Source organism: Scatophagus argus, chromosome 23 (assembly GCF_020382885.2).
Source record: "Scatophagus argus isolate fScaArg1 chromosome 23, fScaArg1.pri, whole genome shotgun sequence".
In the NCBI taxonomy this organism is placed as follows: Eukaryota; Metazoa; Chordata; class Actinopteri; family Scatophagidae; genus Scatophagus; species Scatophagus argus.
Window position 1 is genome coordinate 13,772,027 of NC_058515.1, and position 15,025 is coordinate 13,787,051.

The window sequence follows — 15,025 nt, forward strand, 5'->3', positions numbered from 1 at the left end:
AGCAGGTGAGATAAAGGTGGAATTTGCCTTCGAGAGCAGACGCAAAGGTGGGGAAAGGAGGGTGAGAGAGAGGGATGGGGGAGGAGCCAGGGGGGAGGGAGCTACAGATGGCGTGAGTATTCAGTATTCAGTTGCTGATCACTATGATATGTAATAAATTACAGTAAATCTCTTAAGAATAACAGGAACACATGGGTGGAAGGTGCACATTGGGTGCTTTCCCCCCCCGAATTTAGTCTGTAAGGCAGCTGAATCCTGTGTAATGCTCCCCACCGAGCTCCATAAACCAAGCAAGGCTGAAGCTAACTAACTAGATTAGGAACTGTTTAAAAATGATGAGTGCCTTTAGTGCCTGAGAAGACAAGTTACTGGGAAATAAAAGCCCTCTGCTGCAGTTACAAGATGCTTTGTGGAGATTAAAGGTAGACATTTTCTTTCTTAATTGGATTATTTTTCAGCATAGAACTGTGGTGACTTTGAAACTGGTGAGAATTCAAACCACCTTCTGTGAACACCAAAAGATCCTGCTGATTTTGCAACGATTGCTTCAATTTATGTTAAAATCACGAATTCAGAAATACTCCTCTGTGTGTCTGCATTCGTGGAGAGAAAGTAAAGTCAGAATAACAGATGGATGAAGGGGAAAGACTAGAAAAATCCAGAGACAAAGACGTGAGAAAACAGCAAAGGATTTGGCTGAAAAACTTCACTTGAAGAAGCAGCTCTGCATTGCTGGCACAGATTCACAGATTTATCTCCCCAATCTGAGGATGTTATGGCTAAGTAAACCTGTAAACCTCCTCACACACACGCACGAGCACACACACACACACACACACACACAGAACCAACAGGTTCTTCTCTCCAAACTCTACCTGGGATATGGGTCATGTGAAAGGTTGGGGAACCCGTGAGGCTGTGGGTGTAATTGTGTGTGTGGGTCCATGTGCACAGGAAAGCATGCATCAGATAAAGTGTGTGTTTGTGGTTTGCATGGCATGACGGCTTCAAAGTAGAACCTGCAGGTATACATTACCGCTGAACTGCATCACCTGGCTGAACTCATTCCTGGTCGAGGATTAAAACTGCACTCTGAAACAGTGATGTATGAGATGCTCTGTTTATATCAAGTTAATGATTTAAAACAGAACCGAGGGGGCTCAGTGTGTGTGTGTGTGTGTGTGTGTGTAGCCAGATTTAAGTTGACTTTGTCTTCATGTGCAGGTTCTGTTCTCACTGTCCCGCTGAAAACAAAAAACAGCCTTTTTAAGTTTGCGAAAATGTTTTTCTGACGTAATCAAGTGGATTTAAAAGCGTTTCAGTGCGACAGTTTTACACTTAGCTGGTGTGAATGAAAAGTTAATACTTCATTTATGTTCAAATTGGTTATTAAAAATGTTTTTAGTGATCCAGAAGATCAAGTTTTAGGGTCATTCACACACGCTCCACTAGGGGGCCTCTGTGAGAACGCTTGTGCAGCAAAGACATAAGCATGAATGTGTGTGTGTGTGTGTGAGAGAGAGAGAGAGAAAATGACCACCACACCTAACAATCATCATCATCATCATCCCTCCTGCTTTCATCCACATCTTCCTCTTTGAGTCGTCCAGCTAAAGGCCCCCTCTCAGACCTCTTCCTGAGCCGCACACTTGGCTTGGCCCTCATAGCCTGATGTTCACCCTCTTCCTCCTCATCCTCTCCAAGAGGGTGGGGGTGTCAGCCACGTTCCTATCGACAACATGGACTTCCCTCCACCCCTCCTACATCTTTGACGTCTCCATGGCGACAGTAACAGCCAGTCTGTCTCGCCTGTAACATACACGACTGACACCTACAAGCTCGCCTTCACATCTTAAATCTTTTTTCTCATCACTTTTCCTTCTGTCGTCGTTTAGTCACTACGTTCAGGCTCTGGTGGCGGTTCCTCACTGAGACATCCTCTGACCGTATGCCTTGAAGTGTGCATGCGAACAGAAAGAAGAAGATGGGGTCTATTTTATGCTGCGGGGACACCGCTGAGTTGTGATGCACGAACTGAGGGGGAAGCAGCCACCTGGCTTGTTGTTGACACAGATTTGATGACTGACTTCACCTCAACACGTAAGTGACGTTAACAGCCTAAAACAATCACTTTGCTTTCTGTTTTCTGTTTAGTGGATGCAAATACATTTTCAGAACATGAAAAAGTTCTCCTGTATCTTACAGGCTCATGTGAACAGCAAGTGTGGAGGTCTGATTGGACCACGCCTGGTGTGTGGGGGGCGGGACCGTGCGCACTCATGAATTATTAATCAATCGTGAATATTCATCACATACAGCCTGTTGGAATATTACATGAGACGACCGAGACTCTCCTCCTGATGCGGTGACTTTCACTCCGAGCCGCGTCATAAGATGCCAGCGGTGTTGCGGTGAAGAGCGCCGCAGCTGGGATGCGCACTGATTCAAACAAATGCAGGGTGAAGTATGCACAAACACAAACACACACACACACACACACATCCCTGCTGTGTGTCTCCTCCTAATACATCTCAAGTGCAAAGACAAATTTCACCCCGATAGCTTGATAGAGCTGCACAGAATCTAAACCTGCAGGATGTCAGGAACAAAATCAGCCAACAGAGGTGGATTTTATTCGTCTACACGTCAGTGTGCTGTCAACATAAATCACACCTGCGGGCTCGCGTTTCCTCTCCTCTGGGGACGTGAGAGGTTCCACCGGGATGTCACCAAAGCAAATCACGCACAACGCGCCAGGGACAAGTCAGGTGGCAGACGCTGTTACCGCTGACAGAGCAGGAATGTGTTGCACTTTAGCATTTCGATCAGACGACAGGCGGGCCGGTGAGCTCTGCGCGCTGCACCGCCGCGCTCCCCTCCAGACGCAGACCTGGCATGTCGTCTGAATCTTTGACAAGATAACAGGAATAAAAGACACACGCATGCCCTGGTCTGCGTGTTGCTACAGGTTGCCTTCAGTTACAGGGAACAGGGCGGAAGGGGGAGGGGGGTGAGTGGGACGCGGTGCGCAGGGAAGAGGACAGAAACTCCGTCCGCGAAGCCTCCATGAAACTACAAAGCCGAGCTCATGAAGGTGCTCCCCGGGGTCACCGTCGTTGAAAAGTGCAATAAAAGCCCAACACAGAAGTGCATAACTGGCTTAAATGTATTGTTATTATTTTCATTGCAACAAAACGGAACTGGCGCGGGGATTATTATTGGCGCAGAAGGATAAGCACTTGCTATAAAGCAACCTCTCTATTTATAAACCTCAGGCTGAGCTGGGAGAGCCGCTGGCGTCCCGGCGCCGGCTGAGTGAGAGCGGCAGGTCTCTCGGGCTCCTCGTGCGGGAATCTTGCGGAGCTAAAGCCATTAGAAGGCTCCAAATCTGTGCAAAAACAGAGAGAGAAGCACTGCAGAGGCACTTACCTTGGCGTCCGATCGCTGCACCGCGACGCACAGGGCGAGGAAGAGCAGAGGCACGGCGAGCTGTCGCAGGCTCAAGTCTTTATTCATCTTGGGGGAATAAATCAAGGATCCGCCTGCATTAACACTCTCAGACTGTGCGGCTCTCTACTCGCATGTCATAGCGCTGTTCTCCCCTGCCGAGCACACTTGCCCTCAGTGAAACAGAAATAATGAGAAAGACTCTTCTTCTCGGCGTGCTGGCTGTTGTTGCGCTTGCGGAGGCTCCTAGTGGTCCTGGCTCTGGCACCGTGCGCCTCTGCTGTTCCCCCTCACTAACTTTTTCTCTCCTCGACTTGCAAACCTGCCCAGCCGGATCTACTTCCCACACTCAGGGCGCACTGATATCCAACCTCCACAAGACGGACAAAATAAAGACAAAAATAGTATTTCGGAGTGATTTGAACCTTAAAGCTTTTGGCTAAAGAGGCGACCAGTGTGCGCCATCCCAGCGCAGGGAACGACTTGTTTCTGCTGTCTTAAATTCGGTTAAAACAGGAGCTTGATGAAGTTAGGACCTCACAACTAGCGGAGGGATATGGTACCTTCCCCCTGCTTGCCAATGCCTGAGGCTGCACAAAAAGCTTTGACATTAAACCTTTATTTGGCATTTTCCATATGCCCGGACATGTTACATTCCTGACAGATTATTAAAGGTCAAATACTCACTTTTGACTCCTGACAGAGGGATGCTGCTGGTGAAATGGAAGAAAATGAAGTAAACTCTTGGAAAAAAAAGTAATACATCATCCTCTCCTTCTCATTTAGGATTATGAGATTAACTGGAAAAGTCATATTCACCCATGAAATTGATATGCTTACACGGCAGGTTGTTTTCTCTCTTGCGGCTAAACAATTTGTCATGAAGAGCTTAATGTCCATGACAAAAGTCCTGGAAGTAATAAATCAACTAAAGTGCAGATGACTTTCTTTATGGGGGCCAGTAATTTTAAAGTAACCAGGAGTTAATGATCGTTCGTCTGATTTACAAGTTTCTCTCTTAACTTGCATTTTATTTGCATTAACTCCTTTTCCAGCAGGTTTGCCCTCTTTTCTAACTGTATTTGGAGCCAGCTGCAGGTCACAATTTCTGCAGAGTATCTGCAGGGCTGCTTTCACAGACTTTGGAGAACTCGGTCCCTACACACTAAGGCAAATGTTGCTGACTTGTGCTGGTTGGTTCTTTTGGCTCCTCTTGTACCTGAATAGCTATAAATGCATTAAATATCAGAATCCTTAGTAAACACAGCAGATTTAAAATGTAGGAGAACTTACAGTTTCTGGATGTTTGATCCAAGATTATCTTTGGAGATAAATGTTGGGTTATATTGTGCTGATATTTTTGTGTAATTTGATGTCTTCCCTCTCATACCATGTATTCAGCTTAAACTTACTCTGCAACCAGTTGCTAAGTAGTTGGTTAAACTACTGTAATGCAAAGCAGCAGGTCCCAGGTCCCAGGTAGGATCCCTGTGGACCACCACAGCTAAACGCAGCTGCTGACGAGAGCAGCGGTTCCTTTATCTGAGAGACATTATTTAATTTAACCAGGAACACGAGTGTCCTTGCAACAGAATCTCTCTGAAGATAAATTAACATGTTGTGACTAACAGAGCCGAATGCTCACTCATGTCAAGTCGAACTAAAATAGAACATTCAGGAGCTAAAAGAGGACTCTTTGCAACTCGAGTAACCCAGTGTCTGCACCATGTTTAGAGCAGAGATCACAACAGAGGCGCCCAGACAAAGTTTTTAATTTTATCTCATACTCGACATAGATACGACGACACAGAACTGCGATAATCCTGTCACATATTGTCAGGTTCCTTTTTATAAAAACTGAAAGGAAAACAGTTTCCAAGTTTATTGCAAATGCAAATACCTGACAGAAATATAATGCAACCACACGGACATAAATCAAAGTCACTGTTTAGTACCAGACTTTATGTCCTCGTAGGTATTGACAAGGACCATTACATAGAATATATGCATGCAAATGTTGCCCAAAGTTTCATAAGGTCACATCAAACTTCAGTCATTTTTGAGAAATTAGCTTAGAAGTGATGATTTGTAGACATAACAGGGGATACAGTAAAGAAAAGTATGCAAAAATGTTCAGAAAGGTTAAACTCATGAATGAGCATCGTGGACACGGAGGTCTTTGATAGCCTCTTCAGCATCTTTAATATTTTCTTTTTCTTCACAGACTGAAAACAAAGTGAGTCCCACACAACACTTTGGCGAGGTTACGGGTCTGTGAACGTGGGCTAAAATCTCCTGTTTGTAGCCAAAGGTATGGAGGCATGAATGACATGTGTTGGCCCCTCCTCTCCTGCTGCTGTGCTGCGCTGCTGAGTTGAAGCGCAACAGCCCGGAGAGCGCAGCAGCGACTTCACCGCTGCAACTTTGGTGAGTTGGATAAGCTCCCATTTTATGAGACAAATCGCCCACAAACAGGGTTTCCGTGCTGCGTGTGTTTTAATGCGTGAAGCTGCGTGTGTGTGTGTGTGTGTGTGTGGCGGTGAAGTCGGATTGTGTTTGGCGGTGGGAACTACTTTATCTCTCTGTCTTTCTGTGTGTCTCCGGGTAGATGACAGGGTTTTTTGGGAGCCGTCGATGAGCGCGTTTGAAGTCCCTTGCTGGTGAAGACAAGGGAGTCGAGTCTCGACCTGCGGTTCCCCCTCTGCCAGTCGGATCAAAATGAAATTCCTGTGAGCCCCTTTCCTCTTAAAATCGCACTTGAGATTAATTTATACCGAGTTCGGTTTTGGGCTTTGCAAGCAGCCCGCAGCTCTGGCCGCGGCTGTGGGCTGCATTAGCGCAGCTCCGGCACACGTTACCTGCCAGATAATGAGTGGAAAACAAACACTAACCGAAATGTTGATTTCTCTTGCAGGTTTTGTGTGATAGCAGTCACCTTGGCTGTGAGATCTACGCACGGAGTAAGTCCCATTTGTTTACAATTACACTCATCATTTATTTAGAGCAGTTTATTCACAGCGTATGGACGTTGAGGCTGAATGTGTTTTATCACGTATGGGACCGTGTAAGTGCTGGCGCAGATGCTTTTCGTGCGTGTATATTTCACAAATTTCAGTTCACTCTGCTTTAAGCCACATTTTTGTTTTTTTATTATTTGTTTGTTTGTTAATACAATTTAAAAACCACAGCGTCCGCCTGTTGCACTAATTGTACGTTTATGAAGCGACTTTCAGACGCGTGTTGTCCATCGCAGAGGGCTGCGCTCCGCACGGCTCTCCGGCATGCCTTCACTCCTCAGTGCGTCACGCTGTGGGTGTCTTCAGCCTGCCGCATGAGGAGACGCATTTCTGAATATCTCGTAGTCACAGTCCAGTGCTTAAAGGACACTTCAGCCCGTGTTTTCTGCTCCTTTTTAACTGTCGTTTTCATAACATCAACAACAACAAAATATATGTATATATATGATCTCTCGGGTGCACTCGAGCTTTCTAAACTGTGTGCGTAATTTCTGTGCTGAAGTTTGCTTTTATAAGTAGCCCGAGGGCCTGAATAAAGCAGTTCATGTTTGAGTAGGCCCGCTCACAGTCATTTGCAACCTAAACCCCGCCCCGCTGATGAATATGTAGGATAAGGAGATTATTGGGGCAACCAAGCCACACCTCTAAGACTTCCTGCTGCTGAGGGACAAGCGAGCGTGCATCATCTGCTCTCTTGACACCATTCAAAAGTCTTTAGATCTCTGTGTTTTAGCCACGTTTGAAGATGTATAGCATTGTTTAAGTGATGTGAATCTGTTTTTCTTTACCATTTTGGATTTTCATGCCCAAATCTGACTTTCAGAACAATACACCAGAACTCTAGTCACTGCTTATCGATGTCATTACTTATCCAGGACTGTGCAGTGAAAAATGAAGGTTTCTGTGGATGCCATGTAGCTCCACATTTGAATTGCTGGCAAACGCTTTATCCCTCCCTGCTAATGTATGCTACCTTGTGCTCCTGTATAGGGGATTAGCTTAAATGTAACAGAGAAGAAGCACAGAGAGAAGTCAAGACAAAACTTTATTGAGACGCAGACCTTATGATGACAAGGGTCAGGTTAAGTTGTGAAGAGGAGGGTCAGTGCAGCGCTACACCCGTCGCCTCCCGTATTAGAATAAGAAAGCAGCTGTGCTGTTTGATGGTGTCATTCAGGCTGACGGCAGGCAACATGGCTTCTTTCTTGTTCACTGGGCATGAGAATCAATAGTGTGAGTCATATCTGCATGATATCCGCACTGCATTTAGTTTATGTTGGGTGAAAATTTGCGGATCTTCACATTTCCTTCTTTCAGAACTCTTTGAACCTTTGTGAAAGTGGTTTTTAAACTTCTTAGCCACGTAGTGTCGGTGCCAGCCTTTATCATGGAATCACAGAGGGAATCGAACCCTCAACCCTAGCAGTGCCTCCACCAGCTGAGCATCAGCTAGTCGTCGGCTCTGACTGACACGCTGATGGGCACCATTAAAGCGAATCAGCAGCCAAAAGCTTCCTGTGTCTCAATAGGACTCAGCTGATGGAGCTGCGCTGACTCTGAATTGACTCCTCCACCCACTTCCCATCACCCTGTTGTTTTGTGTTGTGTGCTGTGTGTGTGGGTGTGGAGTTCAGTGACTGACAGATGAGTTCATTGGGTGGTCTAGGCTGCCTTAGTAACAGTGTCTTTGGGTTGGTTAGTGTGCTTATGGTCGAATCAGGCTGTGAAGCTCATCGCCTTTCTGTGATACTGTGCACTGATAGCATAAGAATTGTCTTTATCAGTTGCTGTCAGTCTGACAAGATAAGAATAAAAACACACACAAACACTTGTTTATTGCTCAGTGGAAATGCATTATCTTGATAGATGACACGGCTGTGGTATTGTAGCGAGCATCAGATAAAGTTTGTTTAAAGTAGATCTGTAAGTTACAGGCATGAAAATGTTAGTTTGCAGGCTCCCTGCAAAACGTTGCAACAGCCAGACCACACGGTGTGTTGTGATATCGAATGCTCTTGGATTTGGTGAAGGTGCTAAAAAGCGGGCACACATCAGTGTTAGCTTGCAGCAAAGAAGCATTAGCATTTAGCAGCAGCTTCTATTAGAATTTTACTCTAACATACAGTTAGGTCAGAGGCTACACCTGTGACATAGCTTTTGCAACAGAAATGGAAACCTGCCCGTTAATTTCTTTATTAAAAACAGTTGAAGCTAGCTTTGGTCGTGACAGGCAGTAGCGTGTTAGCGTTGTCTAGCTGGCTCGCTAATCGAACGGTTTGTTCAGGCTAACTGAGCTGATTCTTCTCAAGCTACAAGGAGCGAAGCGCTAAATGCACAAGACTTGTTAGCTTTATTTTTATCATTAGCAGTCAAACTCAAACTACACAGTGCAGCAGTCCTTTCAGGTAGTTTTCTTTTCTTTTTCTTTTTTAGCCTGGTTGTTCTGTTTATGGATGGTTTTAAACTGTAGCTGGGTTCACACTCACACGTCGTGATTGAAAATGATGTTTCAGTGAACATAGAGGGAGAGAGAAACCCTTTAGGAGCTGCTCCATAGTGTCTGTGACACAGCTGTTGGCACAGGGAAAACATCACACACGGGTGAGGAGAGGGGAGGAAGGCATGACGGGAAGAAAGGGAGGGAAGTCAAAGGTCGGAGCGGGCAATTCTGTACTACATGGACAGTTTTCAGATCATCCATAAATGTGCTCTTTGCACTGGGTTGTGCACATTTGTTCAAACTTTTTAATCTCTGGTGACAAACAGGGGTTTAAAAACAAGTTTGCTCTTGGCTCTGTTGTATGGGTGACTTTCAGATCTCTGGTGGAGTTGCCATTTTTAGTATTAAAGGATCATACCGGTGTTTTTGCAAGTTTTATCTCCTTAGATACAAACCATGTATGTATATTAGTTTTTCTCTCTTGAATGCTTAGCATGAAGAAAATGAAGAATGAAGTTTGCATTATATGGGTTCAAACATGCAAAAACACTGCTATGATTGTAGAAAATCAACTTCGGTGCATCTGTGGAAGCCTTTGAGACAAAACAAAAGAGAGATTTCTGAGCAGATTTGTTGTGGGTTTTTGAATACTTAATTCCTGACGTTACCATGTTGTTGCACAGAACTGCACTGTCGAGAGGGACAGAAAGTGTAGAGAAGAAGTGGCGTTTAACTCTGCGTTGACTCAGAAACGGTCGACTGGTCTGTGATTCTCTGTGGATGGTGATGTCAGAGATACCAGAGGTGATTTTGGTCCAAAAATGATGCAGCAAACCTTCGTAGTGCACACTGACAAATGTTGCAGGGGCAGCCCTTTACTCCCTCCTCTCCCCTCCCTGTCTCTCCTCTCCCTCGCTCCCTCGCTCCCTCCCTCCCTCCCTCTGTTGAATTCCTCCAGAGCTTGGCAGGACTTGTCAGGCTGTTTCCCACTCCCTGCAGGTGCAATAGGCTGGAACATTCCAGAAACGCTAAGTGAGGCGACTGATCACTGCTTGATTTGTGGTTGCTAGACCCTCCCCAGCTCAACTGAGTCCCCCACCTCCTCCTTCCTTTCCCTTCTGTCCTCCCTCACTCGATCATTACCCCCTCACATCCCCCTTTCCTATCACTTTTTGGCCTTATTGCTTCCAAGAGTCAGGCAACCCATTACCAGTTGATTTGTGGTGTGATTTATGGAGGGGAGGGTGGTCCCCCCACAACCTCTTCACCTTTCCACCTTTCTCCTAATTCTCTCTTTCTTCCTTCCTTTTTCTGAAAGGGAAAACTTCTTCTTTTCCAATAATTTTCTTCTGTTGCTTTAGATGGTGTAGGAGCTCGAAATGCATTAGTTATCTTTAGACCTGTAAACAATGTGCAACTATATGATGATGTTATTTTTCAAGCAAAATTGCTTTTTTTTTCTTTTGTTTATTTTTTTTTAAACTGGTTCCAGTTTGGTCAGAGAAAACAAGTTTATTTGCAAATGCTACCAAAAGCTCTGGTAAATTAAAACGGCAAACTTTCACAGTTTTTCTTTCATTTTGTAGTCATGAATTGATAACTCTTTGTGTGCCTGTGACTTATTATGTGCATGTAAATCATCAATAAAATGTTTAATTTTTGCCGTGTAAGAGAAAACAAAGGTGTCAAGCACCAAAACCACATAATTACAGTGCAGACACACCTGTCAAACCCAATTCAGCATAAATTATGACCTCACTTTAAATATGTGAGGGCTCGCATGTGTGAAATAGCAGTTCCTGGATTTGTAGACGTGGCCGGAGGGATAGATGTGACTGTGCTGTGTAGTTTACGTTCCCCGAAGGTTTTTGCCTGAAAGCAACCCTGAGCGCTGATTATTTGGGTCAGGGTGAGATTACGCGAGTTTATGAGAAAGTTCTGACGTTGTTCTGAAAGGTGAAGCACCGACTGGTAAATCCAGAGTGCGTGTGTGTGTGTTTGTGTGTGTGTGTTTGATGCGTTGATACTCTCTTGCCATAAACCTCATTTCTATGTATGTTTTAAAAGCTGGAATAACCACTACCCCCCCCCCCCCCCTTCTGTCTGTAGTCCCTTTAAAGGAAGCCTTAAACACTTAAGTGCATTAGGAAACCTATAAAGCACATGTAGCAGGTTTACCATACTGTTGAAAAGCCCCTGCTGTTTCCCTCCCACTCCCACAGCTAAGACTCTGCTACCTGTGTGGTGCTTACATGCATTCATGCATGTTTCCCATGAAATCATATGTCTCCCTGTTTGCGTTTGTGCTGGTGAAGGTGGGTTGAATGGCTTTTTTCCCCACTGGGAAATACCCTCCCCAAAACTACTGAAGAGGACACGCTGCGGTCTTCGGCTCTTTAATGTCACAGCAATGCGCACACATATGGAGTCAGAGGAAATCAGTGTGTGAAACCAGACATCAGTGTGGTGCTTTTCTGCCTCTATTAATTGCTGCAAGTAAGAACTATTTCCCACGTTGAGGAGTGGTGATTTGTTTTTATGTTAATCTGTCTGTGAAATATCAGAAATGTTCTGAAACATGCAAGTCAACAGGAGAACTTAAAATGTCCAAAAACAAACTCTTACTTAACTTACTTAACAACAGCAAACAGTCGCATTGGAGAAGATGGAGCCAGCGTTTGCTGGACTTGTTTGCTTTATGAGTGAGCTAAACGATGAATGAAAGTACGTTAAAGTTTATATGTATATTATCTTTCCATTAGATGTCATCTTGTCTTTCTCTTTACCCTCCTCTCAGGTGAAGGACTCTACATTTTGCAGGTGCAGATGTTTGACTAGCATTATTAGCTTTCCAGCCTAAAAACAAGACCTGCTTGCAAGACAAGAGCATGAATGACAGTGACACTTTCAGAACTTTACACCAGCCTGAGTCTGAGCAGCATTATGCGATCTCTGCTATGCCTAAGTCATAAATTTGTTAAAACATCCAAAGACAACAGAGTTAGAGAGGTGCGTTGGCGTAGCTGTTGACAGATGCTGCCTTCTGCCCTCCCCATCTGCGCGTTGGTCTTTCACTTGGTAACAGTGTTTGCATTGACCAAGCCTGCGCCCAAAACACCTCCACCTTCCCATTCGTCTTTCCATGCATCCCTTAAGATGAACACTGCGTGGCCGTCTTTTCCTGTCATCTTTACAGCTGAAAGACATGAAAAGTTTTCTTATCTTTGCAACAGCGTGTTTGGAACCACTGATAAGAATGATGGAATTGTGGATAAAATGACTTGGCTTCGGCTGCTCCTCAATAGTTTGCATTGCATTCCAGCTCTGTTTGTGTGTTTTAGCAGGTGGTGTAGCACTGAAATTCTTTGTCACCCGTACAGCGATTGTGAGTCTTGGCAGATGTTAAATGCTGGTACAGACTTGGGCTTCAGCCACACCGTCAAATTTATCGGTTTGTGTTGGGGTTGAAGAGCCAGTTTAAAGGTTGTGGCAATAAACGGCAGGACAGGACAAGGAAAGAGTTTCATGTCACCTCGTCACCCTCCTCCATCTGCCGAGCTCTGGCAACGCCGCTTTCACACGTCCTTCTCTTCTGTCGAAGCACATGCTGTCAGTTCGTCCCTCGATTGGTCATGGTGAACTCCGGAGGTCAGAGGTCGTCCGAGCACAAAGGCAGCAGGGGCTCGCGGCCGCGGCGACGGCTTAACATTCCATCGCCTGCTCTCCAGATTTGTTTATCGCACTTTGTCTTCTCTGCCGCTCATGAAAGGGAGACGAGCAAAAACGCCGCAGATAGAGAGGGGAGGGAAGGAAGGGGGAGTTATTCTATCTATCTGTGTGCCCCGGGGGTGTGTTTGTGAAGGTCTTTAGGCTTGTCAGAGAGGAGCTGAGGTGGGGCAGCGTTTGGCTGGCTGGATGCTCGGTGGGAGTGCTGTCTTAGCTTGTTCGACGTGCCCGGTCCCTTCTCCCTAATGCCATCGCTCCCCTCAGGGCTGTTTGCACTTCAGAAGGATTAGACCTCCAATCTACTTCTCCTCATTTGTTGGGGTTTCCTCTCTGTCTGTCTTTCATTCTTCTTTCTCTTGCTTCATGCTGTTGATCTTGTGCCTTTCAGACTCTTCACTCGCTTCTCCTTTCTTTACTTTTCATGTAATGCTCTAATATTGACCTCTTTTACTCCCCCAGAACCCCTCATCTCTGTGCTAGATTTGGACAAATGAAGCGACCTGAAGATGCAGTATTCTTTTCAGCTCTGCAATGCATTTTAGCATCTTTCAACTAATTTTCGCCCTCATTTCTAGCAGCAGCAGCAGCAGCGAAGAAGCTTTGGAAACCCAACAGGCGGCAGACAGACACAGATAGTGACTAGCTGCAGTACATTTAACAGCTAAAGAGCCAAATAGGTTTTTGAAAGGTTGGTAGAGACCTAAAACAGGACCTGAAGGAAAGTGGTTACCTGGACATAAAATTCAAACAAACAGCTTAGCCAAAACAACCTTAAAAGGCAATGAAATATCCATTAGTACTACTTTAAATGAGGTTATTCTTTGATGTAAGTGTCATCAGAATTTCCTCACTAAGCTGGACAGGAACCCCTTTATTGTTGATGCTGATTTTAAAACAGAAACCATGGAAACTTCACCCCCTCGGGGGCTTTAAGTTTGTTTTGAACTCAGGAAGCCTGACAGGTTCAATTCCCGCTTTGCTTTGATGCGCCACTTTTTCCCCTGCAACATCATTACTTTGGCATTAGACACCAACATCAGCCCTTAAAGTCAAACATTTTTCCTCTTCACTGCAATTATCATATGCATGCCTGTGCAGAGGGAACACATCTTCTTTTGTTTGTCAGTTTACTGTGGTGGTGGTGGTGGCCTGAACAGCCGTCCCTGTAGGGACAAGGTGTGTGTGTGTGTGTGTGTGTGTGTGCGCGCGCGCGCGCGCGTGTTAGTGAGTGTGTGATTGAATAGCTTTCTAATTGCCATTAATGTTCTTGAATCAAGACGTTAATTACATACCTGAGTCCACATTAATGTCATTGTTGTGGGTAATAAAGGCGCAGGTGCACATATTTGCCCATTTTGTAGCAGACTAACATATGTGGCCAGCAGCTAATGTCAACCAAACCAAAACAAATGTGTGCGCAGCACTAAAATCCTGTTTAACTTTGCCTTTAGCGTGGCGGCGTTGGCTTTAACTCAACTCGGAATTGTGAAGGGGAGCAGATTTGTTTTCTCTAATCCTGCAGAAGCAGTGAAATCTGTTTCAGTTAGTTTGTCAAAGCTTAAAAAAGTCATCTAATCAACTGTGCAAAGTGCAAACAGATCACTGTGTTTGTAGTTTTGCAGTCAAGGACACAAAATAATCAGCTTGAAGTGAGGAAATGTTTTGAAAAGGTTTCCGTTGACGACAAACAGCGGTGGCTGTTTTAGGAAAAGTGAGTTACAATCCAGGGGGGGCTTGAAAGTTTATTTAGCTTTAAAAGTTGGAGACCATAAGACCATAAAGGAACAATTAATCTTATTCAAAAAATTCAAAATCATTGATCTAATTTCACACTTCTGTATTATTACTGTACCTACAACGGATGCATTCGATGCAGCAGAACTTTGCGCCTACAACACCCACAATGCAACTCAGTCACTGACAGTGATTTGGGGGATGTTTTGTCAGCAGCATCTCAAGTTGCTAGCTTCAAGCTGAGACGAGGAGTGTGCTAAAGAGGATTTCCTCCAAAATGTTCTTTATCAAATAAATTTGAGTGAAACTTTTCCTTCGATTTTCACGGTTGGTGTCACATGGTCACCATACCTGTGGGCAGGTGAATCCCGGGCAGTAGCCCCCGCTGATGTCTCGGTGTGACAGGAACACTATCATCGGCATATCAGATGTGTCAGTTACTGTGTGCTATTACCGCCTCACTGTGTCTCTGCCTGTCCCTGTAATTACCGATACCTCCGCTCTGTTTTTCCACCTCTTTGTCTCACACTCATCCTTCGGTCCCTCCTCTGTGCCAGCCAGGTAATCCAGGCAGCCAGGTAACTAACCACAGCCATTCCTCCTTCTTCTTCTTCTTCTCCCTCCCTCCATTCTTCTCTGAGCTTCATGAAATTGCGTAACA

At 45.1% G+C, this 15,025-nt stretch overlaps 2 protein-coding genes across 11 annotated transcripts in view; one reads left to right on the forward strand and one right to left on the reverse strand.

The window, feature by feature from the left end:
• Nucleotides 1-3,754, reverse strand: part of col4a5 (collagen, type IV, alpha 5 (Alport syndrome)) — a 37,432-nt gene extending 33,678 nt beyond the window's left edge. For all 4 annotated transcript variants that reach the window (XM_046380341.1, XM_046380339.1, XM_046380340.1 and 1 more), the window contains exon 1: nucleotides 3,430-3,754. In XM_046380341.1, the coding sequence (XP_046236297.1) occupies nucleotides 3,430-3,516 (87 nt within the window). In that variant the 5' untranslated portion in view covers nucleotides 3,517-3,754. The remainder of the gene's footprint in view (nucleotides 1-3,429) is intronic.
• col4a6 (collagen, type IV, alpha 6) overlaps nucleotides 1,927-15,025 on the forward strand; it is a 94,907-nt gene continuing 81,808 nt past the window's right edge. For 2 of the 7 annotated variants that reach the window (XM_046380332.1, XM_046380334.1), the window contains exons 1-3: nucleotides 5,702-5,874; nucleotides 6,056-6,176; nucleotides 6,362-6,407. In XM_046380332.1, the coding sequence (XP_046236288.1) occupies nucleotides 6,166-6,176; nucleotides 6,362-6,407 (57 nt within the window). In that variant the 5' untranslated portion in view covers nucleotides 5,702-5,874; nucleotides 6,056-6,165. Of the gene's footprint in view, nucleotides 2,101-2,318; nucleotides 2,460-5,671; nucleotides 5,875-6,055; nucleotides 6,177-6,361; nucleotides 6,408-15,025 lie in introns of those variants that run through there. The other 5 variants (XM_046380330.1, XM_046380331.1, XM_046380333.1 and 2 more) reach the window with 5 other exon arrangements.